This window comes from Nerophis lumbriciformis, linkage group LG05 (genome assembly GCF_033978685.3).
Source record: "Nerophis lumbriciformis linkage group LG05, RoL_Nlum_v2.1, whole genome shotgun sequence".
In the NCBI taxonomy this organism is placed as follows: Eukaryota; Metazoa; Chordata; class Actinopteri; order Syngnathiformes; family Syngnathidae; genus Nerophis; species Nerophis lumbriciformis.
In genome coordinates this window covers 33,202,339-33,229,194 of record NC_084552.2, presented here as the reverse complement: position 1 = coordinate 33,229,194, position 26,856 = coordinate 33,202,339, and the positions used below count along the sequence as shown (strand labels likewise).

Sequence of the window (26,856 nt, the reverse complement as noted above, 5' to 3'; positions counted from 1 at the left end):
GCTAAAGAGTGCAGGGCCAAGAACCGAACCCTGGGGGACTCCGCACGTTACCTTAACATAGTCCGAGGTCACATTGTTATGGGAGACGCACTGCATCCTGTCAGTAAGATAAGAGTTAAACCACGACAAGGCTAAGTCTGACATACCAATACGTGTTTTGATACGCTCTAATAAAATTTTATGATCGACGGTATCGAAAGCAGCGCTAAGATCAAGAAGCAGCAACATAGATGACGCATCAGAATCCATTGTTAGCAGTAGATCATTAGTCATTTTTGCGAGGGCTGTCTCCGTAGAGTGATTTGCCCTGAAACCAGATTGAAAAGGTTCACAGAGATTGTTAGACACTATAGTGTTCATTTAGCTGCTGTGCGACAATTTTTTCAAGGATTTTCAAGATAAACGGAAGGTGGGACACCGGCCGGTAGTTAGGAATGGATACTGAGACACGGGACTGTAGAAGAAAAGGGGAGATGAAGATGATCAGACCAGGACACAAGGACACAAGCTAAGAGCGGTAATACTGGTGGGAAGTCAGAGACGTGAAGCTTACTGCGAACAAAGCGACGTTCCGACGACGAGTAGTCAGCGGCGAGTCTCTTTATCCTGTCGTCTGTAATCACTGCCAGCTGTGCTTATTGAAAATTGCCGCCGGCTGCGGCGGCGTGTGGGCGTGGTCTGCGCAGCGCGTGTGGGGGCGTGTCCAGAAGCACTCACAGTGGAGCTGCTGAGTGCTCCTGCAGAAGAGGGAAAAGCGGACTGCGCATGTGCTGTAACAGTGCCCCCCTCCCTTATGCGAGGCCCCCGACGAGCGCTGAAGAGCTCCTGGATTGGCTCGATAGAATTCCTCCAGTAGTGAAGGATCGGCAAGGTAGGAGGCAGGGATCCAAGACCTATCCTCAGGCCCATAACCCTCCCAATTGACTAAATAAACTAACCCCCTTCCTTTCCTGCGGACCCCAAGGATTTCTTTAACAGTCTAAACAGCCGCCAAGGTGCGGAACTCCAGAGTGTAATTGGCCACGGATCGGGGACCCAGTCGGAGAGAATGAAGTCTGGAGGCAGCGTCTCTACCATCTGCAGGACGATCAAAAACGGCCAAAATTCTTCGCGGAATGCAACATAATTAGAATTCAACCCCAAAGTCTTGTTAAGGGCGGAAGTGGCCCACTTAAGAGCAGGTCCTGAAAATAGGGAAACATAAAGGCTATCTTGGCCCCATCGTTAGCATAGCGAGACGGTTGGTGTTGAAAAATAAACTTGCATTGGACCAGAAAGCCACGACATAGTTCAAAATCTCCCTCAAAAATTTTAGGACTGGCTATCTTGGGTTCACGAAGGGGAGACGGTCCTCCGGTGAATTGGGTCTCTGGCGTGCTCAAGGCAGGCGTGGGGGGTGTCACCTGATCAGGACTGAGGGTGTCTAGCCTTGACAATAGGTTAGCGAAAGTGACGTCCAGTTTGTCCTCCAGGGTGGAAAATCGGGTCTGATGTTGTCGAAGGACAGACTGGATGGCAGACAGGTCAGTAGGAGGGGAAGCCCGGGCTAGAGGACCGGCCGGGGACTTTGTTGTGTCGTCTGGTTCCATCTTGGTCGGAACGTACTGTTAAGACTGGTACGAGGGGAAGGAGACGGCACAACAGCAGAAGCTCAAACTCAATGTATTCATTGAGTGCTTAATGAATACGTAGGGTGTGTATGCTACTATGTGTTTGAATGTGAGCTATGTGCTGGGATTAACATATGAAGATACCGTAAGGGGTGAAGCTCAGCAGACGTGCTAGGGGGCCTACCGTATTTTCCGCACTATAAGGCGCACCTAAAAACCACAAATTTTCTCAAAAGCTGACAGTGCGCCTTATAACCCGGTGCGCTTTATATATGGATTAATATTACGATTCATTTTCATAAAGTTTCGATCTCGCAACTTCGGTAAACAGCCGCCATCTTTTTTCCCGGTAGAACAGGAAGCGCTTCTTCTTCTACGCAAGCAACCGCCAAGGTAAGCACCCGCCCCCATAGAACAGGAAGCGCTTCTTCTTCTACTGTAAGCTACCACCCGCCCCCGGAAGAAAAAGAAGCGCGCGGATATTTCGTTTCATTTCCTTTGTGTGTTTACATCTGTAAAGACCAGACTACAAAATGCACGTACGGTGAATATTCGCACCACAGGGAATGAGAAGTCGTCCTTCACTGTGGTTCTAGCTTGCCATGCTAATGGCCAGAAACTTCCTCCCATGGTGATATTCAAAAGGAAGACCTTGCCAAAAGAGACCTTTCCAGCCGGCGTCATCATAAAAGCTAACTCGAAGGGATGGATGGATGAAGAAAAGATGAGCGAGTGGTTAAGGGAAGTTTACGCGAAGAGGCCGGGTGGCTTTTTTCACACAGCTCCGTCCATGTTGATATACGACTCTATGCGCGCCCACATCACAGATGGTGTCAAAAAACAAGTGAAGCACACAAATACAACACTCGCCGTCATTCCGGGTGGATTAACCAAAGAACTCCAACCGCTGGATATTGGTGTCAACAGGGCATTCAAATCACGACTGCGAACGGCGTGGGAACAATGGATGACCGAAGGCGAACACACCTTCACTAAAACAGGCAGACAGCGCCGGACGACATACGCCAACATTTGCCAGTGGATCGTAAATGCCTGGGCAGATATTTCGGTCACAACTGTGGTCCGAGCTTTCCGGAAGGCAGGATTCACAGAACTACTGGACAACAACAGCGACACTGACTCCGATGACTTCGACGAGACGGAACCGGCCATTTTGGATCCCACGCTTGCGCAACTTTTCAATTCGGACACCGAAGACGAAGAATTCGAAGGATTTACGAATGAAGAATAACTTCAGAAGGTGAGCGCTATGTTTATTTTGTGTGTTGTGACATTAACGTTCGAGCAACATTATGTTGCTATTGCTCTACACCATTTTGAATTTTACTATGTTTGTGATTGCACATTTGCGTACATTTTGGGACAGAGTTGTTAGAACGCTGGTTTTCAATATATTATTAAAGTTTGACTGAACTATCTGACTGTTTTTTTGACATTCCCTTTAGCGCAGCGTAGGCGCGGCTTATAATCCGGGGCGGCTTATTGGTGGACAAAGTTATGAAATATGCAATTCATTGAAGGTGCGGCTAATAATCCGGTGCGCCTTATAGTGCGGAAAATACGGTACTTTAACAAACTCCTCCTCGGGACTTTGACCAAATGAGTCGCAGTTAAAATTACAGATAGCACACATAGAAGTGATGATATGTTGTGAACAAATTTTGCCTATGCCATAAGATGTGGGCGTGGCATGACGCCAAGCATTGCTCTGATGGTTCGCCACAAAACACAGAAGGTTAACTCTGCTCCACAAAATCAGATCTTGATCTTATTTGGTAGAAATGATGATGACACCCTGAAGTGCCCGATGGGTCTGTACCTGTTTCTACCAACCTGCAGAGGGTGGAGCCCCGTGGAGATAACTGCCCCACGCCATTACCAATCTAACGGTCATTTCTGCACTTCAGGTCATCAGAGACGGATACTAAACTGACTTTAGACAGCTTGGTTCACTCTCCCAGCGCTGGTATTACTATTAACAATTTGCTAATATTCTGTTAATATTCAAGTCATGATATGTAAATAGAGTATTGTTGCTGGGTTTCGGATTGGTTATTTAGAAGGCTTTTTGGGCGGAATAGAGAGCCCCCTTTGACTCAATTGTTAGCAAACTTTTTATCTATTTATTTACGACTTAAAATGCATGAAAAAAACAAACATGTGTTCATGTCTTACAAAGGGATTGTCAATGATAGACAGCACATCTCCATCTAATTGTTGCACATTTCCAGTATGACAGAGGGCAGAAGCGTTCCCATCGTGACGTCCTCTGACCCCTGTGAAGAATGTATATATTTTTAAGAGTTCTTTCTTTTTTCATGGTCATGTTTAAAGCAGCTAATATTTTCCCATGTGTACACTTTATTCTTGTATTTTATGTCCGCAAGTAAACTGTGTGCCATACCTTGAAGGCGTTGGAATGTGTGTTGGGAGTATGACATACTTCCTTCTTACCTCATCTGTATTAGAACAAAGAGGCTGTATTCCTTTCTGGGCAGGGTGGGGGCTTTTTTCGTATTCAATGAGTTGTCTCTTCCCGTTGGATTTTCAGACCGCTTCTAGATGCTGGTATTACCGCATTGTAAGGCTGGTCTCCTAAAGCTTTAGTAAAACTTGATGATATTCCTATTCTGTCTTGATGGTCCTTCTTACTCAACATATATGTCATCTGAAAGAACTTGGGATTGACCAGTGACTTTTGTTACCTTGGAGGAAGACTGGTCAGACGCAACACTCTGAATCTACGGAAATTTCAGAAGACATTTGGAGCAGAATATTTAAAATGGCCATCTGAAATTGTGGCATTTTATGATGTTTAGACGGTATTTTCACATACTTTGCGGATTGTATATGGTTAAATGGATACAAAATTAAGCATATAAAGTCAACTTGTTTTTCCATTCTACTGGTACTTTAAAGAATATGGGAGGACTCCTCCCTCCTTTAGGGTGGGTCAGAATACTGCTTAAACTGCTCTGCTAATTTCATTGTAATTACACACATCATAGCTCCTTCCATTTATCCTAACCTGCTCTTCCGCTTTGCAATAATTTCAGCCAAAAAGTCCAACAAATCGCGAGACAAGTTTTCTCTGAGTTCATTACAAATGTCCATCACATACATGACCATCTCACACAAATAAAATATTGACCACCAGGGCCACATTAATTTCATGTGTGGCGCCAAGGCTAGGAGGTTGCATAGTCTCTTTTTGTCAAAAGAGCTGAGCGACAAATCTAGTGATTATTTTGGATGTTTTGCAGACATGAAAGGTGAGCCTCTCTGCAATCGCTAAGCACTCGCAGGTGGTCAGCAGCCTCCTGCAGCAGTCCCAGCTGCAGTCAGAGCAGAGAGGACACAGACCGACACCCTTGAGCGTACAAAATGCAAATGGAATGTGCGGGTGTAAATTAAGCTACCTTGAGTTGTGTTATTCCTAAAAAAAACATACTAATACTCCATAAAAAAGTGATATCTGTACGTCAGATAAAGAACTGAATGTGTACTCTACTGCGGCCCTCCCTTTGTGCCTGTTCGCCGTCTCACTCAGTGGCGTAACAAAGAAGGGGCTTGTGTTTGCATCCTGTGAAACACAGCGATAAATAAAAATAAAAGACAAAACGTTTCACAACTGCGACTTGGTTCCAATCCCATTGTTCATGTTAATGAACCAGTTTAGGATTGTTTGTGGATGTCACAACCCTCAAGTCTTCTGATCAAATGTAATACTCTAACATGTAAAAATGCACAACAAAATTGATTTAAAGAAAACAAAAAGACTTTCAAATTGGCATTGTATCTCTCCCCACGTTATTCCTCTCTTTTACAGCGCCCATTGCAATTAATTTTGCAAACAAAGTGATGACATCATGTAATGACTTCTAGCTAATTGTAGGACAGCCAATAGTTACTTTCCTTAGAGAGGCCAATGGGCGTCAGCCCAGGAAAGCTGCCAGGTTGACCTTTGATTGTGTCTGTCATACTTCTTTTTGTGAGACATTGGCTGGTAATGAGATCACAAAGTTAGCGACGTGCTGGCAGGTGACAATGCTGTAAGGTGAGTCCTGCAACTATTTTATAATAAAAGTACTGGACAAAAACAATGGTGCTATGTAGGTTTAACTCATTTTTCTTCCCTAACAGGATGACATGTAAAAAGCTGTCAACAAGGATATCTAATAGTTATGTCTTGCCGCTCCTTACTTTAGTGACATACCTATGTGTGATGGTATTCTATTACAATGGGGACATGTCAACAGGTATGAATGTTGGACTTTTCATTTTTACACACATAATTGAATGTGACGAACAAGGTCCACCTGACTTTTTATTTGTGTTGTCTATTGCCGATGACATCTGTATTGACATAGCAGTACTTGCTTTGGCATTATCCCTAAATACAGCAATCTTTGCTCTCATGCGTGTGTACATGGTTCCCAGTAGGGAGGGTGGTCCGCGAGCAGGAGCTGAGGAAGACGGTGCTGAGAGACGCCTGCAGAGAAAACATGGAGGCCTTTCCCCAAGATAAGCAAAGCTCGGACAAACGTATCGAAGCAGCGCTACATCACCTCCTTGTCGATGATGAACATGGCGTCATTTACTGCTTTATAAATAAGGTGAGGGGCACACAAACAACACACCAACATGATCAACTATTCTATCTATAATGTAGCAGGCTAGATGCAGTCACCCTAGTTTAGTAGTAAGAAGGGTGTGCCCAGATGAATGATTGTAGTGATTTAGAGGCACAGAAATGTGATGGAAAAGCGTTCCAGAGGGTGCTTGGATTTAGTAATGGGAGTTAAATGTTTGGAGTCACAAAATGGGAGGAAGCACAATGGGTGGTAGTGTTTTAAAAGGTCAGTGAGGTATGCACATACTTGCCAACCCTCCCGATTTTTCCGGGAGACTCCCGAATTTCAGTGCCCCTCCCAAAAATCTCCCGGGGCAACCATTCTCCCGAATTTCTCCAGATTTTCACCCGGACAACAATATGAAGGGCGTGCCGTGATGGCACTGCCTTTAGCGTCCTCTACAACCTGTCGATGCGTCCGCTTTTTCACCATACAAACAGCGTGCCGGCCCAGTCACATGTTGTATGCGGCGTCTGCATACACACGAAAGTGACTGCAAGACATACAGTACTTGATCAATAGCCATACAGGTCACACTGAGGGTGGCCGTATAAACAACTTTAACACTGCTACAAATATTCACCACACTGTGAACCCACACCAAACAAGAATGACAAACACATTTCGGGAGAACATCCGCACTGTAACACAACATAAACACAACAGAACAAATACCCAGAATCCCTTGCATCCCTAACTCTTCCGGGCGACAATATACACCCCCGCTACCATCAAACCCCGCCCCCCCCCCCTACCCCGCCCACCTCAACCCGCCGCCCCCCACACCTAACCCTCCCCGCCCTCCAAATTTCCCGAATTCGAAGGTCTCAATGTTGGCAAGTATGGGTATGCGGGGGTCGGCCCTTCGGGCTGCGCAAACAAGAGCTTATGGCACTTTTTTGTGGCCTCTACGCTGCTTTTTGATGCTTGTTTAAAACTTGTTGAAAAAAGCTTTCCGCCATCATTGAGAAACTCAATGAGCCAGCAACCAAACTGGCAATGTGTGAACGCCCCGTTAGGCTACATCGTAAGTCAGGTATGTGGTCACACATGTTTGTTTGTTACCGCCAATTGAATTCAGTTTTACGTACCTCCACCTCCTGTTGCTACAGTAAGATTTGACATCCAAAACCCTGATCGGCTAAACAAGATGATTCTCCTGTTGGTGCTAAAAGTATGCTGTAGTTTTTCTTCTTCCTTTCTCCAGGTGGCATGCACTAATTGGAAGAGGTTCATGAATGCACTAAGAGAAGGCGAACCCTACCCTGATCTCATGAGCATATCTCCCACAAAGGCCCACAATCGAAGATATCTGCGGAGCCTTGACAGCTTCTCGAAAGTCGAGATGGAGGTGAGCATTCAGTTCACATGTCGTGAGAATGGTAAGGAAGGGTTCATGTCATTCCATCACTGAAGCTTTTCAACTGCAATCAAATTAAAATGGAGTGCACAACTTAAATTCAACCAGCAGAAGCCCCGTTGAATTTAGTTTAAACCCTAATTAGTAGTATACAATATGCATCATGATGTCTGCTGTGGCATAACACAATATTGAAACAGGAGCTCAGAACACTCAGAAAGAGATCCTCCCAACACAGGATTAAGTTCCTACAATAGTTGTTACATATTCTAGTGGTCTCTCTGATCTACGCTCATTACAGTAATTTTAGTCTCTTCTGTTGTCTACTGAATGTACAATAATCTCTGAACTATGTTTCCTCATACCATGCATGGGCTGCATCATTGTCATAATATTAGTATCTGAGCCTTAAAAGATGTGTAATTCTAGTACCAGTACTAGTTTTGATGAGTTGTAGTGCAGACATGTGGTGTTTACATTTTAAATAGGCCAATTTTGTCTGAACATTAGTGTAACGATTGATCGATTTATATTAAAGGTTAAGTATATTGATCTGTGCTCGGCAAGTTTACCTTCCGAAAGATAGCTGTCGATCCAAGATCGTTTTTAAACGGGAATCGATCTATTTTATTGATACTAGGAAAAGGAAAACATTGGGCTTAAGAACGGCATACTTTATATAAAGTTTAGCACTTTTAATAATGACGTTAAACATTAAGTTTATTTTGCCCGTCTGTGACGTCTTCAAAAGAAAAAAGGCAAATAGCTACGGTGGCCGAGAAAGGTCACAACAAAAACTTTCTGCAACAGCACGATTGCAAAAGCGTCAACAAATACAAACAACACAACATTTTGAAGTCGCAACACAACTTTTTTTTTTTTTTTCCAAATATTTTTATTGAATTTTGCAGACAGTACAGTATGATGGATCATGGCAACAGCAAGTTGAGGTATCTGCACATTTTACAATATGTAACATAGTAAGCCCCACCCCTTACAATACCCACCCACTTTAATTCCCAAGGTAATTGTCACCTAGTGCCCACAACAAATATAGACACACATGAATATATGCAAACTTAGATTCAATCTAAAAAAATATATTAAAGATAAACAAAAGATAAATAAGGTAAATAAATAAATAAATACTACATAAGATGTGCAAAAAATAAATAAATAAATAAATAAAAATATAACGTAAAAGTAAATAAACACAAGGAATGAGGGTCGGGGGGGGGGGGGGGTGGTGGGGCTTCAGCGGTCAGCTCTGTCTAAGTTGTGTTACTCGAATCGCTTGGGGTGATGTCAAGCTTGTCTAAGTTGTGTTACTCGAATCGCTTGGGGTGATGTCAAGCTTGTCCCTAATAAGATCTAGGAGGGGGCCCCAAGTTTTATGGAAAGATGACACAGATCCTTTCTGGGAGAACCGAAGCTTCTCTAACTGGAGACACCGTAAGACATCTTGTATCCAACTGTTATGGCTCGGCGGAGACGCAAGCTTCCATTTAAAAAGAATTGTACGCCTAGCCAGCAGAGTCGTTAACGCAATGACATGACGAGCGGTTGAAGGTAAACCGTCCACCTGGGGAACGCCAAAAAGGGCAGTCAGCGGGCTGGGTGTTATTGTCCTATCGAGGGCCTGCCCAACAGTGTCAAAAATAGCCGACCAAAAACTTGAGAGTTTTGGGCACGTCCAGAACATATGCAAATGGTCAGCTGGGGATTGTCTACAGCGGTTACAAGTGTCGCTATGGTTGGGGTATATTTTAGCCAGTCTAGCATTGGTGAAATGTGCTTTATGTAATACCTTACATTGTATTAGGCCATGCCTAGCGCATATGGACGATGAATGTACCAGCCTCAAAGCTTCTCTCCACCTCCCGTCAGGTATAGGTGCTCCAAGGTCATGCTCCCATGATTCTCTGACAGGTGAAGTATTAAGTGGATTCAGAAGGCCGATTTCATTATATATGACAGATATCAAGCGTCGTTGGTCAGAGTCAAAGGAGAGAAACCGATCGATTTCTGCTTCTGGGGGGCGGTTGGGAAAATGAGGAAATTGTTTTTTAATAAAATGCCTTGTTTGGAGGTATCAAAAAAAATGAGTATTAGGCAGATTGTATCTTGTTGACAGTGAAGCGAAGGAAGAGAACACTCCACCGTGGTACAGGTCATTGAGAATTTTAAGTCCGTTAGTCAACCAAGTGCGAAACGCAGAATCAGAGCAGGCAGGGAGAAAGGCGGGATTGTTCAAAATCGGAGCACCGCTGGAAGCCTTGTGCAAGCCGTGATGCTTCCTAAATTGAGTCCAAATTTTAATGGTATTTTTAACAACTGGGTTTAGAGAGGTCCCCGATGAACATAATGGTAACTGTGAGCAAATCACCGCGTGCAGGGAACCATTAGACGATGCCATCTCTATCTGAGCCCAAGGTGGACAGGCGGCTGGGGAGTCGCAATGGACCCAGTACAGAAGTTTATTAATATTGCAGGCCCAGAAATAATTTCTAAAGTTTGGAAGTGCTAGACCACCCTCTGCCTTAGGGAGCTGTAGAGTGGCTTTCCCAAGGCGGGCTGGCCTGTTTTGCCAAATGAAAGCAAGAAGTTGTTGATCAAGGCCAACAAAAAATGATTTGTTGAGACATATAGGGATGTGCTGAAAGAGATATAAAAATTTCGGAAGTAAAATCATTTTTATGAGGTTAATGCGGCCAACTAGGGATAGGGGGAGGGCAGCCCACCTGGACAAGTCCGATTTACATTTGTCCAACAGTGCCTGAAAGTTTTTACGGAACACCTCTGTGGGAGAATTCGAGACGAACACACCCAGATATTTAAATCCTTCCTCCGAGATCTTAAAGGGGAATTGTGAGCGCGGGAGTGACCTTGCCAAATTATTCACAAAAAATAGTTCGCTTTTCTGAATATTCAGTTTGTATCCTGACAAACGACCGAACTGATCCAGAATCGATAGTATATGGGGAAGCGAGGATGAGGGGTCTGAAACGAACAACAGAAGATCGTCGGCATATAGGGAGAGCTTATGGACCCGACCGAAACGAGTGATACCCTTAAATTCCTCCTAATTCTTAAGCCAAATAGCAAGCGGTTCAATGGCTATATTAAACAGCATGGGTGAAAGTGGACATCCCTGCCGGGTCCCACGCTGGAGAGGGAAGTACGCTGAACGGATGCCGTTAGTATGTACGGAGGCAAGTGGAGTCTCGTACAGGACTCTAACCCAAGAAATAAATTTAGAATCAAAACCAAATTTCTCCATAATAAAAAATAAGTAGCCCCACTCCACCCTATCAAACGCCTTCTCCGCATCCAGCGCCACCACAACCTCCGGAGTATCAGATGGTGGAGAGAGAACTATATTCAACAATCTTCTGGTATTGAAGAATGGATGCCTCCCCAGCGTGAAACCTGTCTGATCAGCCGAAATTATTGAGGGCATCACGGCTTGAAGACGTATAGAGAGAACTTTCGCCAGAATCTTGCAGTCCACGTTCAAAAGTGAGATCGGTCTGTAGCTACCACAAGAGGTAGCATCCCTGTCTTTCTTAAGAAGTAGTGAAATGGAAGCCTCTGACAAGGTCCTTGGTAAGCGGCCGGCGTTGAAGGAATCATTAAACATTCTTGCTAAAATGGGGGATAACAATAATGAGTAAGCCTTGTAAAATTCAACTGTGAAGCCATCAGGGCCGGGCGACTTTCCATTTTGCATAGATCGGATTGCCTCCTGTATCTCTGACGAGGAGATAGGTCTACCCAGCTCCCTGGCAATGTTTATATCAATGCAAGGATATGTTAATGAATCGAGGGGGTTGGGGCAAATCGCAGAGACAGGAGAGCATCCAGAAGTGTATAATTTAGTGTAAAATTCGGAAAAACACCTATTAATATCCACTGGATCGGAAGTATAACTACCATCGGGTAGTTTAATTTTGGGAATCGACCGCGATGCGCAAGCAGCCCTGGCCCGTTGAGCTAAAAGTCGTCCGGCCTTGTCTCCGTGTTCATAGAAGCATTGTTTGGATTGTCGCAGTTGTCTCTCTACTATGTGCGTCATAAGCAGGTCATGTTCTGAATGTAGCAGAATACGCTTTTTATACAGGGTTGGAGATGGACAAACAGCGTATACATTATCGAGGTCGAGGAGTTCTTTAGCAATTTCCGTCAACCTAGCCCTCTCAGTCCTCCTCATCCTGGAAATATAAGATATCACCTGTCCTCGGATAGTAGCCTTAAGTGCTTCCCACAAAGTGCTATTTCCGATGTCAGGGGTGTCATTAAACTCAATATAGGTACGAATTTCTGTTTCAACAAAATCTTTGAACTTAATGTCTGAGAGCAAGTGTGAGCTAAACCTCCACATTGTGCGGCCAGTTACACCTTGCGGAAATTTAATGTCGACTGAGATTGGCGCGTGGTCAGAGACGGCTATCGGGTGGTAGTCGCATGCATTAATACAATGTAAGAGATTGTTATCTATTAAAAAGAAATCAATACGGGAAAACGAATGGTGAACGTGCGAGAAAAATGAAAATGCCTTCCCATGTGGGTTCCTGAATCTCCAGGGATCCGAAAGTCCCAATTGGTTTGCATAAGTTGACACAGTCTCTGCTGCTTTGGATAGTGTATTTCGGGTATGGGAGGATCGATCAAGAATCGCATCTTGGACTAAGTTAAAATCCCCGCCTACGATTATGCGGTGGCTGTCAACATTGGGGATCCTAGCAAAAAGTCTTGTGAAAAAAGTGTCGTCATCCCAGTTAGGTGCATACACAGAGACTAAAATTACCGGTGTATTCTGTAACGTGCCCGAAACCACAACATAGCGACCCTCTTTATCTTCTATAACGTCTGCTGGCTCAAACATAACACGCTTATGGATAATTATGGCCGAACCCCTAGCCCTAGCAGAAAATTTGGAATGGAATAAATGGCTCATCCAAGACCTCTTAATACGGAGATTTTCTGATGTCTTCAGGTGTGTTTCTTGCAGAAATATAATGTCCCCTTTAAGATGTTGCAGTCGAGTTAAGACCTTACCAATTTTGACAGCGTTGTTCATGCCTTTGGTGTTCCAAGAGATGATACGCACTCCGCCACTCGTCATCCTACCAGCATCCGCCATCTATTAGACCCCAACAGTAAATCTGTCTGACACGCCTTAGACCCCACGGGGAGGGACGGGAGGGAGAGAGGGAAGGTATAGCAGCAAAAAATAAAAATAACAAAGTGGTATAAAACACCCGGGTAAGAAAAAAAAGAATGAATAATGAAAAATAAAACTAAATAAAAACTAGTAATGACAAAAAGACACATTTCAACAAACCCCAACAATTTAGAATACAATTACCCTTACTACCCACCCTAAATAAGAACCTTATCTGAGCTCTCTCGCTCTTACTTTGCCTAACTTGACTAATGCTAACTTCCGGAGTCTCCTCCCTTATAGTAACAGTAATGAACTCCATAAAGCGAAATAAGAATTTAAAGTGAGCCTACATTCGCGAGACGTATCCCAACCTGAGTGTATAGTAATATAGGAAATATTGAGTTGAAATAAACAAACAAGGCACATAAACAGCGTTTGCTCAACACCAAGATGTACAGTGCACCAATAGCTTTAGTGATGTATTTTGGACCAAGGAGTGCCTCATAACGTACATACGAATGACTAGATCAAATAAAAATAAAAAAAAGGATGCATAATCAAAATGTGTTACGTCACGACCATCCATGTTGGAAAATTATGTGTTAGCCAGTGTGTAAATTGCAACACTCAAACATTGCTTCCTATTATGAGCACACATCTAAAGTGGTGGTTAGTGCTTAAAACAGCAAAACAAACGAAGGCCCACAGTGTCCACAATGAGTGCAAAGTTGTCATAAATCAGGCCTCTAGAAAAGTTGAACTTACAGTTTTTATTCCAGGGGCTGCACAGTCAAGGTGCAAATTGTTGTCAAGTCCAGCCGTTTTGTAGGGGTAAATAGTCGCCCAAACCCATCAGGTATCTTGCGTGCGGATTGATGTCAGGAAGTCCTTGGCCTCTATAACAGATCCGAATCTCTTCTTACCACCATCCTTCGTTACTATGACAAGCCTGGCCGGGAACAATAATGCTGGTCGTAGGCCCATTTGGGTAGAGCTCCGACATCACATCGCGGTATTTTTGGCGTTGTTCCACCACTTCAGGCGCGTAGTCCTCGTAGATGGCGACGGGGTACCCTCGGTATTGTAGCTTGCCTCTCCTGGCCCTGGCCTCGCGGATAATTCTCTCCTTCACCTGGTACTTGTGTAGCCGTATCAGAACGGGCCTCGGTCTCTGGTCTGGCTTCGGCTTGCTAGCGAGTGTCCGATGGGCCCGGTCGCACTCCGGCGGTGATTCAAAGAAATCCTCGTCAAAAATCTCCTTCAGTAGCTCCGCAAAAAAGGTAGTTGGACGTGGCCCTTCCACGGACTCTGGTATGCCGACCACTCGGATGTTATTTCGCCGACTCCGGGATTCGAGGTCGCTAACTTTAGCCCGTAGCTTAGCTTCGATCTCCGTTAGCTTAGCACATGTTGCTTCCAATGCTAGCAGGCGTTCGTCTTGCAAAGTAGCATTTTCCTCGAGTGCAGTAATTTTCTGAGAATGTTCAGAGACCTTGGTGTGTACCTTATCAATCTTTGTGTCGAGTGTAGAAATTGCTGTCCTGAAGTCCGCTGAGAGGGCCTGGCGGTGCTCTTCCAGAAGACTAGCTATAGCCGACATGTTGACTTCGCCGGCACCCGCGTCGGAGGAGCTAGGTCCGGCACCGGTATCTCTGGCGCTCCGCTTCGTCGAGTGAGTTGGCATTTCTTGCCGGTTGCAACTCCGGAGTGATATAATCACCCGCTCGCCGACTCGCTGGCGTAATTTGTGGAGTTTTAAAAGAGTGGCAATGTAAAAAAGTTGTGGGAGGGAGACTCAACACGTGTCTACTCCATCTTGCCCAAACCGGAAGTCGCAACACAACTTTAAGTCACAAAAGATGCGACCGACCAAACGGAAGTGACAGCGTAGCAAGTCACGGCGATGCACCGGCTTCCGGAACATCACAACATGCAACCGGCAGCCAAGAAGAAGTCATTTCATGAGAAACAAATAAATACAAGAGATGAAAGAAGAAGGCTATGGAAATTAGGAAGCGAGGGGCCAACACCATCAACAGGGATGAAGGGGCATACATCCGCACACCTGGGACACTGTCCTTTTATTGGCGACGCCAGGGCGCAGAAAAGATCATGTATGGCCAGTTCGGCAAACTTGATTTAGCAGGTAAATCTACTGTTAAAATGTTGGTTACTGTAGTTTTACTGAAATTTGCTTGAACAGTGAAATTATGCGCAGAAAAGGTTTCTTCTTGTTAATTCAACCTAAAGTGTTGGTTGCACTTTATTATTTCTTAATTGTTGTTTACTTGCTTGTTTGTATCTATAATTAATTTGTACCTAATTCTCTTACAAGAAAAAACAGGAAGATAAGAAACGTCACCTGCAGTGTCCAGTATCCAGTATTTTTTTTTTCACGCATGCGTACTAGGTCGCGTTGCGCCGGCGGACCGAGGGGGCAGGAGGTCTTAGACGGTGGCATTGTGTGTGTGTGGACAAGGATAAGGTTAGGTGGGATATAGCCCCGATAACCTTAGTGTAGAAGGGGCCTAAGACAACTTCAAAACCCTCCATCAACGTTTTCTGTGGCACGACATTAGCGTTGAAAAAGATTCAGAACATTCAGAAAGCGATCCTCCCAACACATCATTAGAATAGATCTGTGCAGTGGTTCTCAAATTTTCTTCATCAAGTACCACCTCAGAAAATACGTGGCTTTCCAAGTGCCACCATAATGACCAACATCAAAATACAGTAGCGTAGTAGGCCTAAGTGTTCACTAAAAACAAAGTATATTGTAACATTACACGCAGTTTGAACAGCAACACTGTGTTTGAATCTAGGGAAATAAAATTGTTACAGTTTTATGTTACAGCACGGTGGAAACAGGGGTTAGTGCTGGTGCCTGTGTTCGATCCCCGGTCTCGGGTCTTTCCTGTGTGAAGTTTGCATGTTTGCATGTTCTCCCCGTGACTGCATGGGTTCCCTCCGGGTACTACGGCTTTCCCCCACCTCAAAAGACATGCACCTGGCAATAGGCTGATTGGCAACACTAAATGGTCCCTAGTGTGTGAATGTGAGTGTGAATGTTGTCTGTCCATCTGTGTTGGCCCTGCGATGAGGTGGCGACCTGTCCAGGGTGTACCCCACCTTCCACCCGAGTGCAGCTGCAAAAGGCTCCAGCACCACCATGACCCCAAGAGGGACAAGCGGTAGAATATTGATGGAAAACTGTTACATTACAATATTTATTGTAGTGATTCTTTAGCATACCACTAGGTAGAGCCCGCGGAACCACTAGTGTTTGAGAACCACTAATTTAGTAAATGTCGTCAGGTGCACGTAACAAGAAAACAACCACATTGACAATGGAGATGATGCAAATAACTTACCTTGCTTGCAGGCCAAGTTGAAGCACTACACCAAGTTCATGTTTGTCCGTGAACCCTTTGTGCGCCTCATCTCAGCCTTCCGGGACAAATTCCTGTCGTTGGATCAAAACTATTACCAACGTTTAAGCCAAGGCCTTCTGCATCGCTACGGCAACCTGTCTGACACCCCGCCGACTGTGGAGGAGGCGGTTGCGTTAGGCATCCAGCCCACCTTCTACCATTTTGTCCAGCACCTGCTGAACCCAAAGACGAACAGGCATTTGTTTGACGTTCACTGGAGGCAGTTTCACGTCACGTGTCAACCCTGCTACATCGAGTAAGCTGCATATTCTTCATCTTCTCCATCATTACCAGTGCTGAGAAATAAACCCAGATTAACATTCACGTGTTCTGCTCAGGTACGACTTTATCGGGCATCAGGAGACGCTTGATGAAGACGCCCTGCAAGTGCTAACGTCCTTGAACATGGAGAAGCTCATCAAGTTTCCCCCGGCCTACCAAAATGTGACGTCCCCTGCATCATTGTCGAAGTGGTTTAAAGAAGTGCCCCTGGAGGACAGGAGGAAGCTTTACGAGCTCTATCAAAAGGACTATGAGCTGTTTGGCTACGAACCACCTTACACTTTACTCAACGTCACACTATAGAGGAGGAGCCTTTTTTGGGGGCTACTTGGTAAACTCTTGAGGACGTTCAACATGGAGCACAGTCCTCCACCAATGTAGTAATCCTAATTTGGTTCAAACCTTCATAGATAACTTCCGATTACATTAAAACTAGTGATGCTAAACAAATACACTATTTAAATCAGATTATTTACACTTTTGCATTTTGACACACATGAAATTCATACAGGAACATATTTTAAATGTTTTACTTGAAAGTGCATCGTTTATTTGCACAAAACGTGGCAACAGTTTTATTTAAAGTTCAGCCAGGCTGTATTTTGAAGTGAAATTTGCCAGTGAGCACACCAGTCGGAATCTCCTCACTCATATTTGCCGTAGAGCTGACCGTAAAGCGGTTCTTCTCATTTTTCAGTTCTTCGGTGCAATGCCAGGGGACTGACTGTTGCTAATGTTTATTTACAAGTAGGGATTTACAGTAAACGGTATAATGATAAACCGCGGTAAAATTCCCGACGGTTAGTAATAGTTTACATTTTTAATTTGAGGCGCTGGGCCACTCGGGGCGGGGCATCCCGCCTTTCTACCCGCCCGACGGTTGGTAATACCGTTTGAATTTTGAATTACTGAAAAACCGTCATTTATTAATGCATTTTAAGCAACACCGCTTACTGCTCCCCTCATCTCATAGGGGGTGATCAAGGGTGATGGGTCAAATGCAGAGAATAATTTCGCCACACCTAGTGTGTGTGTGACAATCATTGGTACTTTAACTTTAACTTTTAACTTCCTGGAAAAAGAGTCACAGCACCGCTGGAGCATCCGCACTAGCATCATTTGGCTTGGAAAATACATGGTGGAACACAACACGGACTTTGCTACTGAGATTTACTCTTGGAGTAAACAGAGCCGAGCTCTTGGTTCAACTTCATTTTCCCTCCCTTAAATTCTGTGGTGTCTCGGCGTGCGTTTAAGATGGCGACAGGTGTGGACAATATTGGAGACAGACACATTTGTCTTCCACTAAAAGTATACAGCAAAGAAGAAAACCATTTGATGTTGCTTTTTTCTTCTCATCACAGCATCCATCAGCTGTGACTGAGAGTTACTGAGGTGAGGAAACATGCAGCAGGTGATAAGTCGTGAACGTTGCCACAATTTGTTTATAAAGTCTGTAGTTTGTTTACTGGGATGGATGTGACTAGGATGGCGGAAGTGGGGATCGAACCTGGAACCCTCAAGTTGCTGGCACGGCCACTCTACCAACCGAGCTATACCGCCAGTCAATAGTATATAGCTATATAGTCAGTGAGCAGTGTTGGGTTAGTTACTGAAAAACAGTAACTAGTTACAGTTACTAGTTACTTTATTTCAAAAGTAACTCAGTCACTAACTCAGTTACTTACACCAAAAAGTAATGCGTTACTGTGAAAAGTAACTATTTAGTTACTTCTTCTACTTTTTTTTTTTAAAGCTCCCATTAATGCCCTTTTAGCCTTCATTTCAGTACTGTTATTGCACTGGAGAATAATACAATCTGTTGATCAACTTGACATACATTTGCATCACTGAACTCTGCTAAGCAATGTGCTCTACATACAACACACAAAGACAAAGATATGTTTCAAAGGGCCAATTTATTTCAGGCCAGAACAAATTGACAAAACTATTTTAAATAGCTGCAACATAACATACATAAGTAACAAACAGCATAATAATACTAACACTAACACTAACACTAACCACGTTAAACCCAGATTCCGAACTAATAAAGGTCTTAACTCATTCTCTTTCTATGCCACTTCAATATGGAATGCACTCCCAACAGGTGTAAAAGAAAGGGCATCTCTATCCTCCTTCAAAACCGCACTAAAAGAACACCTCCAGGCAACTACAACCCTAAACTAACACCCTCCCTTCCTCATAATACCTCTTCGGATTGTAAATAATCAAATGTAGACACTTTTTCTTATACTTTCTGATCTCTCTCTCTGTGTCCACTACTTGCTGTACATATCCTACCAAGTCAGTCCTACACTGTTCCAATGTCCATTTCTCTGATGATGCAATTGTTGATGACTGAAGTGTTGATACCAACCAAACCTAACCCCCCCCCCCCACCCCCCCCCCCCCCCCTCCATATCCCACACCCCGGATTGTAAATAATGTAAATAATTCAATGTATATACCCTGATGATTATCTTGTGTGATGACTGTATTATGATGTTAGTATATATTTGATAGTATATATCTGTATCTGGACCCCGACTTAAACAAGTTAAAAAACTTATTTGGGTGTTACCATTTAGTGGTCAATTGTACGGAATATGTACTGTACTGTGCAATCTACTAATAACAGTTTCAATCAATCAATCAATCAATCAACAACATAGCTGTAAAGCTGGCTTCACCCAAGGAAGGCACACGTGACATACACAGAGCCTAACCAGGCAGATTTGAATTGTTGTTTTGGGCAGTAGACGGGATCTTTGATCCAAGACACAACTTACATTTAACTAAATTGTACTCGACAAAAGAAAAGAAGTGAGAATATCTCATACTTGCCAACCCTCCCGAATTTCACTGCCTCTCCCTGGGACAACCAGTCTCCAAATTTCTGCCGATTTCCAGCCGGACTTAAGGCACGCCCCCTCCCGGTCTGTGCGGATCTGAGTGGGGACAGCCTGTCGTCACGTCCGCTTGGCCAACCAAAAAGTAACCACAGAACACTATACCGTATAGTCGTATAGTGTTCTGTGGTTACTCACAGAACACTATACCGTATAGTCGTATAGTGTTCTGTGGTTACTTTTTTGTTGGCCAACGGTTGTATTGCGCACCCCTTCCCCTCCCCTCCCCTTCCCACACTCAGACACACAGTCACACGCACACACAGAGAGCGCAGAGGAAGAATCAGAAGCACGTCTCTGCTTCGCTGGAATAAAACACACTCAGATCCTCAGTTTCTAGCCGATACTACATAAAAAATAACGTAAAATAACGCAGTAACGCATCATGTAGTAACGGTAACTGAGTTACTGACTATAAAAAAATAACGCGTTAGATTACTAGTTACCGCCGAAACTAACGGCGTTACAGTAACGCGTTACTTTGTAACGCGTTAGTCCCAACACTGTCAGTGAGACACGCTATTTTCGTTATTAGCCTCTGTGAGATAAACACTGACATTTATTACTTATATATTGTTATTTATAACTCAAACATTGCATAAGGAACTTAAATCAATTCATCATTAACTGAGGGGGCAACTTCTTGACTGTTGGACACTGTTGATAAAAGCTTGACTTTTTATGGGAAACTCGGTAGACGTTTGTTTTTAAATCACATCATTTTGTATCTTATTGCTTTGTATTTTAATCACTTACATGTTAGTAAAAGAAATATGACCTAATATTGTCTGTTTATTTGCAAGGCATCAGCGCAGAAATATACTCTACCACTCATTTATACTTCATCAGCCTGATTTGTATAAACTACCCTGCAACGTTCACATAAAAATGCAGTCTCTCACAATCAAGCTCTGCTCCATCAAAGACATTTGTTATAGTTTGTCTTCAGTTTTGGAAATGGAGAGTTTTGCTCCCTCCAGTCATTCCAGATATTTTACAGTGTATCCGAAAAGTATTCACAGCACTTCACTTTTTCCACATTTTGTTATGTCACAGCCCTATTCCAAAATGGAAAATGTTTATTTTTGTCCTCAAACTTCTACACACAATACCCCATAATGACAATGTGAAAAGGTTTGTATAAAATACGTTGCAAATTAATCAAAACTAAAAAACTACAAAAACATCACATATGTATTCAGACCCTTTACTCAATACCTTTGGCTGCAATTACAGCCTCATATATTTTTGAATAGGATGCCACAAGTTGGCACACCTATTTTTTAGCAGTTTTGCCGTCCTCTTTGCCCATCCCTCTTTGCAGCAACTCTCAAGCTCCATCAGATTGAATGGGAACCATTGGTTTTCATTCAGGATGTCTTTTTTGAGAATTTTGAGGACAAAAATGAATTTATTCCATGGAATTAAGTTGTAACACAACAAAATGTGGAAGAAGTAAAGCGATGTGAGTACTTCCTGGAAGCACTGTGTATCAATCAATCAATCAATCAATCAATGTTTATTTATATAGCCCTAAATCACAAGTGTCTCAAAGGGCTGCACAAGCCACAACGACATCCTCGGTACAGAGCCCACATAAGGGCAAGGAAAAACTCACCCCAGTGGGACGTCGATGTGAATGACTATGAGAAACCTTGGAGAGGACCGCATATGTGGGTAACCCCCCCCCCTCTAGGGAGACCGAATGCAATGGATGTCGAGTGGGTCTAACATAATATTGTGAGAGTACAGTCCATAGTGGATCCAGCATAACAGTAAGAGTCCAGTCCACAGTGGGGTCAGCAGGAAACCATCCCGAGCGGAGACGGGTCAGCAGCGCAGAGATGTTCCCAACCGATACACAGGCGAGCGGTCCACCCCGGGTCCCGACCCCGGACAGCCAGCACCCCATCCATGGCCACCGGACCTGTGTGTCTCCCCCTCCACAAGGGATAGGGGGGAGCAGAGGAGAAAAGAAAAGAAACGGCAGATCAACTGGTCTAAAAAAAAGGGGGCTATTCAAAGGCTAGAGTATACAAATGAGTTTTAAGATGGAACTTAAATGCTTCTACTGAGGTAGCATCTCTAACTGTTACCGGGAGGGCATTCCATAGTACTGGAGCCCGAATAGAAAACGCTCTATAGCCCGCAGACTTTTTTTGGGCTCTGGGAATCACTAATAAGCCGGAGTTCTTTGAACGCAGATTTCTTGGCGGGACATATGGCACAATACAATCGGCAAGATAGGATGGAGCTAGACCGTGTAGTATTTTATACGTAAGTAGTAAAACCTTAAAGTCGCATCTTAAGTGCACAGGAAGCCAGTGCAGGTGAGCCAGTATAGGCGTAATATGATCAAACTTTCTTGTTCTTGTCAAAAGTCTAGCAGCCGCATTTTGTACCAACTGTAATCTTTTAATGCTAGACATAGGGAGACCCGAAAATAATACGTTACAGTAATCGAGACGAGACGTAACGAACGCACGAATAATGATCTCAGCGTCGCTAGTGGACAAAATGGAACGAATTTTAGCGATATTACGGAGATGAAAGAAGGCCGTTTTAGTAACACTCTGAATGTGCGACTCAAACGAGAGAGTTTGGTCGAAGATAATACCCAGATTCTTTGCCGAGTCGCTTTGTGTAATTGTTTGGTTGTCAAATGTTAAGGTGGTATTATTAAATAAATGTCGGTGTTTAGCAGGACCGATAATCAGCATTTCCGTTTTCTTAGTGTTGAGTTGCAAGAAGTTAGCGGACATCCATTGTTTAATTTCATTAAGACACGCCTCCAGCTGACTACAATCCGGCGTGTTGGTCAGCTTTAGGGGCATGTAGAGTTGGGTGTCATCAGCATAACAATGAAAGCTAACACCGTATTTGCGTATGATGTCTAAAGAGTGCAGGGCCAAGAACCGAACCCTGGGGGACTCCGCACGTTACCTTAACATAGTCCGAGGTCACATTGTTATGGGAGACGCACTGCATCCTGTCAGTAAGATAAGAGTTAAACCACGACAAGGCTAAGTCTGACATACCAATACGTGTTTTGATACGCTCTAATAAAATTTTATGATCGACGGTATCGAAAGCAGCGCTAAGACCAAGAAGCAGCAACATAGATGACGCATCAGAATCCATCGTTAGCAGTAGATCATTAGTCATTTTTGCGAGGGCTGTCTCCGTAGAGTGATTTGCCCTGAAACCAGATTGAAAAGGTTCACAGAGATTGTTAGACACTAAGTGTTCATTTAGCTGCTGTGCGACAATTTTTTCGAGGATTTTCAAGATAAACGGAAGGTGGGACACCGGCCGGTAGTTTACCATGAGGTCAGGATCGAGGTTAGGTCTTTTGAGCAGAGGACGAATAACCGCTTTTTTGAATGCTAGTGGAACAGTGCCAGAGGAAAGTGATAAGTTTATAATATCTAGCACTGATGGACCTAATAATACAAAAAGCTCCTTGATAAGTTTCCCAGGACATGGGTCAAGTAAACATGTTGTTTGTTTCCATTACAAGCGCCCCATGCACACCTAAGAACCTTTTTTTCTGAAAATAAAAACAAATCTACTGATTTTTAGCGTCTGTCTCAATGCTCACGCCATATTGTTTGTGGGACGAACTTGGTTGTAGAGGGAGGGCACTACGAAATGCCATCAATCTGATTGGTTGAAATACTCAGCAGTGTGTATTGAAATCACTGCTCTGTCATAGTAGACAATTATGGTCTGATCAGGGGTGTATTTGGGGCTTGCCGCATAGCAAAAAAGGGGGGTGGGGGGGGTCAATAATAAAGTCAATAATAATAATGATGACAATAATAATAATGAATAATTACAAACTCTATTTACAACACCAGTGATCAAATATGAGTTAGCAGTGGAATGCTAGCAGGTTAGCAGCTGTGTCACAAATGACAACATCACTCTGCTGTTAGCATAGCAGGCTAACAGTGGCACATCAACAAAACTGGCAAAACTACATCTTTATTTACAACTTCGCCTCCAGTGGGTCCACCACAGGGAGTAAGTTTTTACTAAGGACAGCAACAACCAGCGCCACACTAAAATGATCTTGGTATAAAATAAGAAGAGGCAACATCACACAGCAAACAACATGTAGGCTAAGTACACACAGTCTGACTAATACTACAAGAGAATAATGAACAACAAATCAATAATTGAAGTGACAAGCTTGCAATCCAACAATATCCCGTTTGATGATAAGGAGACAAGAACAGACATCAAAGCACATTCAAGCTCTTTAACAACTAGCGCTGACACAATCCAGTGAAAAGATTCAACTGAGCTGCCGTCACTGGCAGTGTTCTGTCGAAACTGCCGCTGCTTAGCTAGCAAACACAGCTGAGCTAAAATGCTGTTCTGAGCAGGCTCTCACCGACATCACACCGTCACTAGGCAACAGGCACCACTTTTTAAAGGCACACACACTCACCTCTCATGAAACGTCTCTCAACTGCATATACCAAATATTTGAAGTTTTTTTTTTTTTTTAATAATGCATTACTTACTTTCCCTAGTAATTAATTACATTTATTAAAGAGTAATTATGCCAGTAATTCAATTACTGTTTTGGTACAGTAACAAGTAACTATAATTAATTACTTTTTGAAAGTAATTTTCGAAAACTCACTACCACAGACAAGACTAAACGAACGCAAAGCTGCTACTTCGGCTTGTTTCATTAACACTAAGAGAAGGGGTAATTTAAGTGAAGCGGAACCCCTGTGGTAAATTTTAAATGTGCTTTATAAATAAAGTTGATTTGATTTGATTTGATGTTTTGGGAACACTTCCACACATCGAAAAGGAACTGAAGCCTCATGGGTAAAAGCAAATGTAAGGTGGAGCGCTTCAAAGTTTCTGTTCTTTTTTTCTCCGCTTGTCAGTCAGGTTTTTCAAGTTTCCCCAGAATCTCTTAGGAGATTCAATTGGGCGACAAAGCACGTGAAAGCACACGTCTGCTTAACTTCGATGTGCCTACTGTGCACAGTCACATATAAGGCAGCAGAGCTCTAATATAAAGTCTAATTTTGTCAGGACTTTGTTTGCATGAGTCTGCAGTATCCTCAGTGCCTTAAAAGCGCCTTCACAAGCCTGCAATGTTGCTCGATAACACATCCGGCAACAGAAAGCACAAAATGTTTCTATAAGTGCCTTAAATAAAGCCTGTGCCAAAACACATCTGAGGTGTATTTTCTTTCCACAATGCAACACCCATTGACGAGCATGACGCAGCATGTTGCAAAAATGGCCCCGGGCATTAAGCTACTGATGAAATGAGTCATGCAAGTGAGGACATAGATTTTTTTTTTCACACAGGCAGGTTATGACAACAGAAATTGCAATATGGTGCATGGAGAGATATGCGAATGTGTCCATAAGTTTGAATGTGAGTGTGAATGGATGTCAATATGTGGCATGCGAGGAACTGGGGACCCATCATGGGTGAACACCCTTGACCCCAATGTGGACCAGCTAGAAAACGTATACATGCAGGAATAACATGCGTGTGCTGGTAATGTTACCCCCGAGGGTATACAAAGTAACTGGAGCAATCTTCATTTTACCTCAATGTATTAAATGCTATTTTTAGTGCATTGTCATGAATCATTCCAGCAGCAAATTAGTCTTTTAAATCAAAGGGAGAACTCGTGATACTAGTCCCTTTGCTTCTTTCAGGCAGAGCGGGTCATCATTTGATGTGTTGAATGTAAAGGTGGTGTTGCATGAATTTAAAAGTAAGAGAAGGAGCTGAGAATATTATGCTGGCAACATCCACCTTGTCTCTGGACTCACCTCCTCCCATTCAGCACTGCACACATTCCTGTCATAAAAGCCAGGGGCGGACTGGACCGTACCACACCGGAGAGGGGAACTCACCATTTTATAGTCAATAAGGAAGGCACTTAACTTCATATTTATAATAATATTTATTCATGATAATTTATTATATTTCAATTACATTATTGGATTGTTTTCATGTGTTATTTATTTCTTGTTACGTGTAAAAGACACAGTGAAATCCACGTGTCACCCCCATTTGAATGAATGGACCCGTCCTGCCACTGCCATGTTGGATGGAACAGGCTGCGGGCTCTCAGGCTGTCGGACTTCCCAGGAAAGTTTTTACCGTTTTCCGCTCTCGTTTTCACCTTATCTCATCAAGAAGTCAAACCGGGACCGCCGTTCTTAAAAAGGGCGCACACTTTATAAAAGCACAACTGTGCTATCGCTGGGGTTAAACCGACTTGAGAAGCAGGGTGGTCGGAGGAAGGCCACGGATGACCCGAGTATTGTTTATGGATCGTTTTGGACTCGGTTCTTAGAGTCAAACTTCAATTTATTCCTTCATCGATGATGAGTGGATTTCTTAAGCAGCAGCGGCAATCCAATGTCGGTTCCATACTGCTGACGCCGCAAGAGAATGAGTCCATTTTCAACCACCTTGGCAGGAAATGCATTGTAAGTTTTTTCCCTTTCATCATTAAGTTTAAGCACGCTCATTTACTTCCTGTTCAAAGACCAAAGCTAACTTGTTGTTGTTGTTGTTTTGTGTTGGTTAGCAGCTTTTACCCGAAAAGTGAAGGCGGTTGGTTTGTTTTGATAGCCCAGACAGCGGTGTTAAAAATGCCGCTTGGCAGTTATATCTTTTACTCCAGTTTTTAGGCCTCCAAATTGAGTGTTGACACACCTGGAGTCACACAGGAAATGTTCTCTTAACCCCGCTTGGATTCAGCAGTCAAGTTAGCTGCAAAATCAATCAGCTACTTTTTAAAGCCGGTATTATGTAACGTTTGCCGAACCTGACTTGTTTTCGGGAAGTGTGTCCGACTAAGGAATGTGCAGACGAGAGACAACTCTTTGTTTTTTTCCCCCCTACTTATGTCCCAAAATCTTGATAAGAGCCCTGCTTTACCAGTCTGACTACACTTACTTGTGCAACACCACCCTTCTAAAATTATACAGGAAATCACTTGGCATTGACAACATGCTATCCATACACTTGGGTTAAACGGAATCCATCCTATTTGGGTCCCACATCAACCTTAAGAAAGTCAATGGCTTCACTATAAAAGTGGGTGACATTGTTATCACAAGGAAGGATGAGGTCACCTACCTAGGTTCCATAGAGGCTAATCTTTCCTGTGATAAAATGGCAACCAAGGTAATTAAAAAGGTCAACCAACGAATGAGATTTCTCTACAGAATCTCCTCTCTGGTCAACAAAAGCACCATGAAGATTCTAGCGGGAACTCTCGTTCAACCCTTTTTCGATTACGCATGCACCTCCTGGTACCCTAGCACCTCCAAATCCCTCAAATCTAGACTCCAAACATCCCAGAACAAGCTAGTCAGATTACCTCTAGACCTCCACCCCAGATCACACCTCACTCCTACCCACTTCTCCAAAGTGG

At 43.5% G+C, this 26,856-nt stretch overlaps 2 protein-coding genes across 4 annotated transcripts in view; both read left to right on the top strand.

Annotated features, from left to right (window-relative positions):
* Nucleotides 1-5,515: 5,515 nt before the first annotated feature.
* LOC133606609 (carbohydrate sulfotransferase 12-like) lies at nt 5,516-19,486 on the top strand. 3 transcript variants are annotated; one of them, XM_061960718.2, is made up of 6 exons: nt 5,516-5,688; nt 5,775-5,890; nt 6,072-6,247; nt 7,473-7,616; nt 16,175-16,479; nt 16,562-19,486. In XM_061960718.2, the coding sequence occupies exons 2-6, from the start codon at nt 5,776-5,778 to the stop codon at nt 16,806-16,808; spliced, it is 987 nt and encodes a 328-aa protein (XP_061816702.1). In that variant the 5' UTR covers nt 5,516-5,688; nt 5,775; the 3' UTR covers nt 16,809-19,486. The 3 variants fall into 3 exon arrangements, with proteins under 3 accessions (XP_061816702.1, XP_061816701.1, XP_061816700.1); XM_061960717.2 differs by having other exon boundaries at nt 5,516-5,890; nt 6,075-6,247; XM_061960716.2 differs by having other exon boundaries at nt 5,516-5,890.
* Nucleotides 19,487-25,495: 6,009 nt separating this feature from the next.
* LOC133606610 (actin nucleation-promoting factor WASL-like) overlaps nt 25,496-26,856 on the top strand; it is a 32,959-nt gene continuing 31,598 nt past the window's right edge. The window contains exon 1 of the mRNA XM_061960719.2: nt 25,496-25,903. Coding sequence (XP_061816703.1) covers nt 25,796-25,903 — 108 coding nt within the window. The 5' untranslated portion in view covers nt 25,496-25,795. The remainder of the gene's footprint in view (nt 25,904-26,856) is intronic.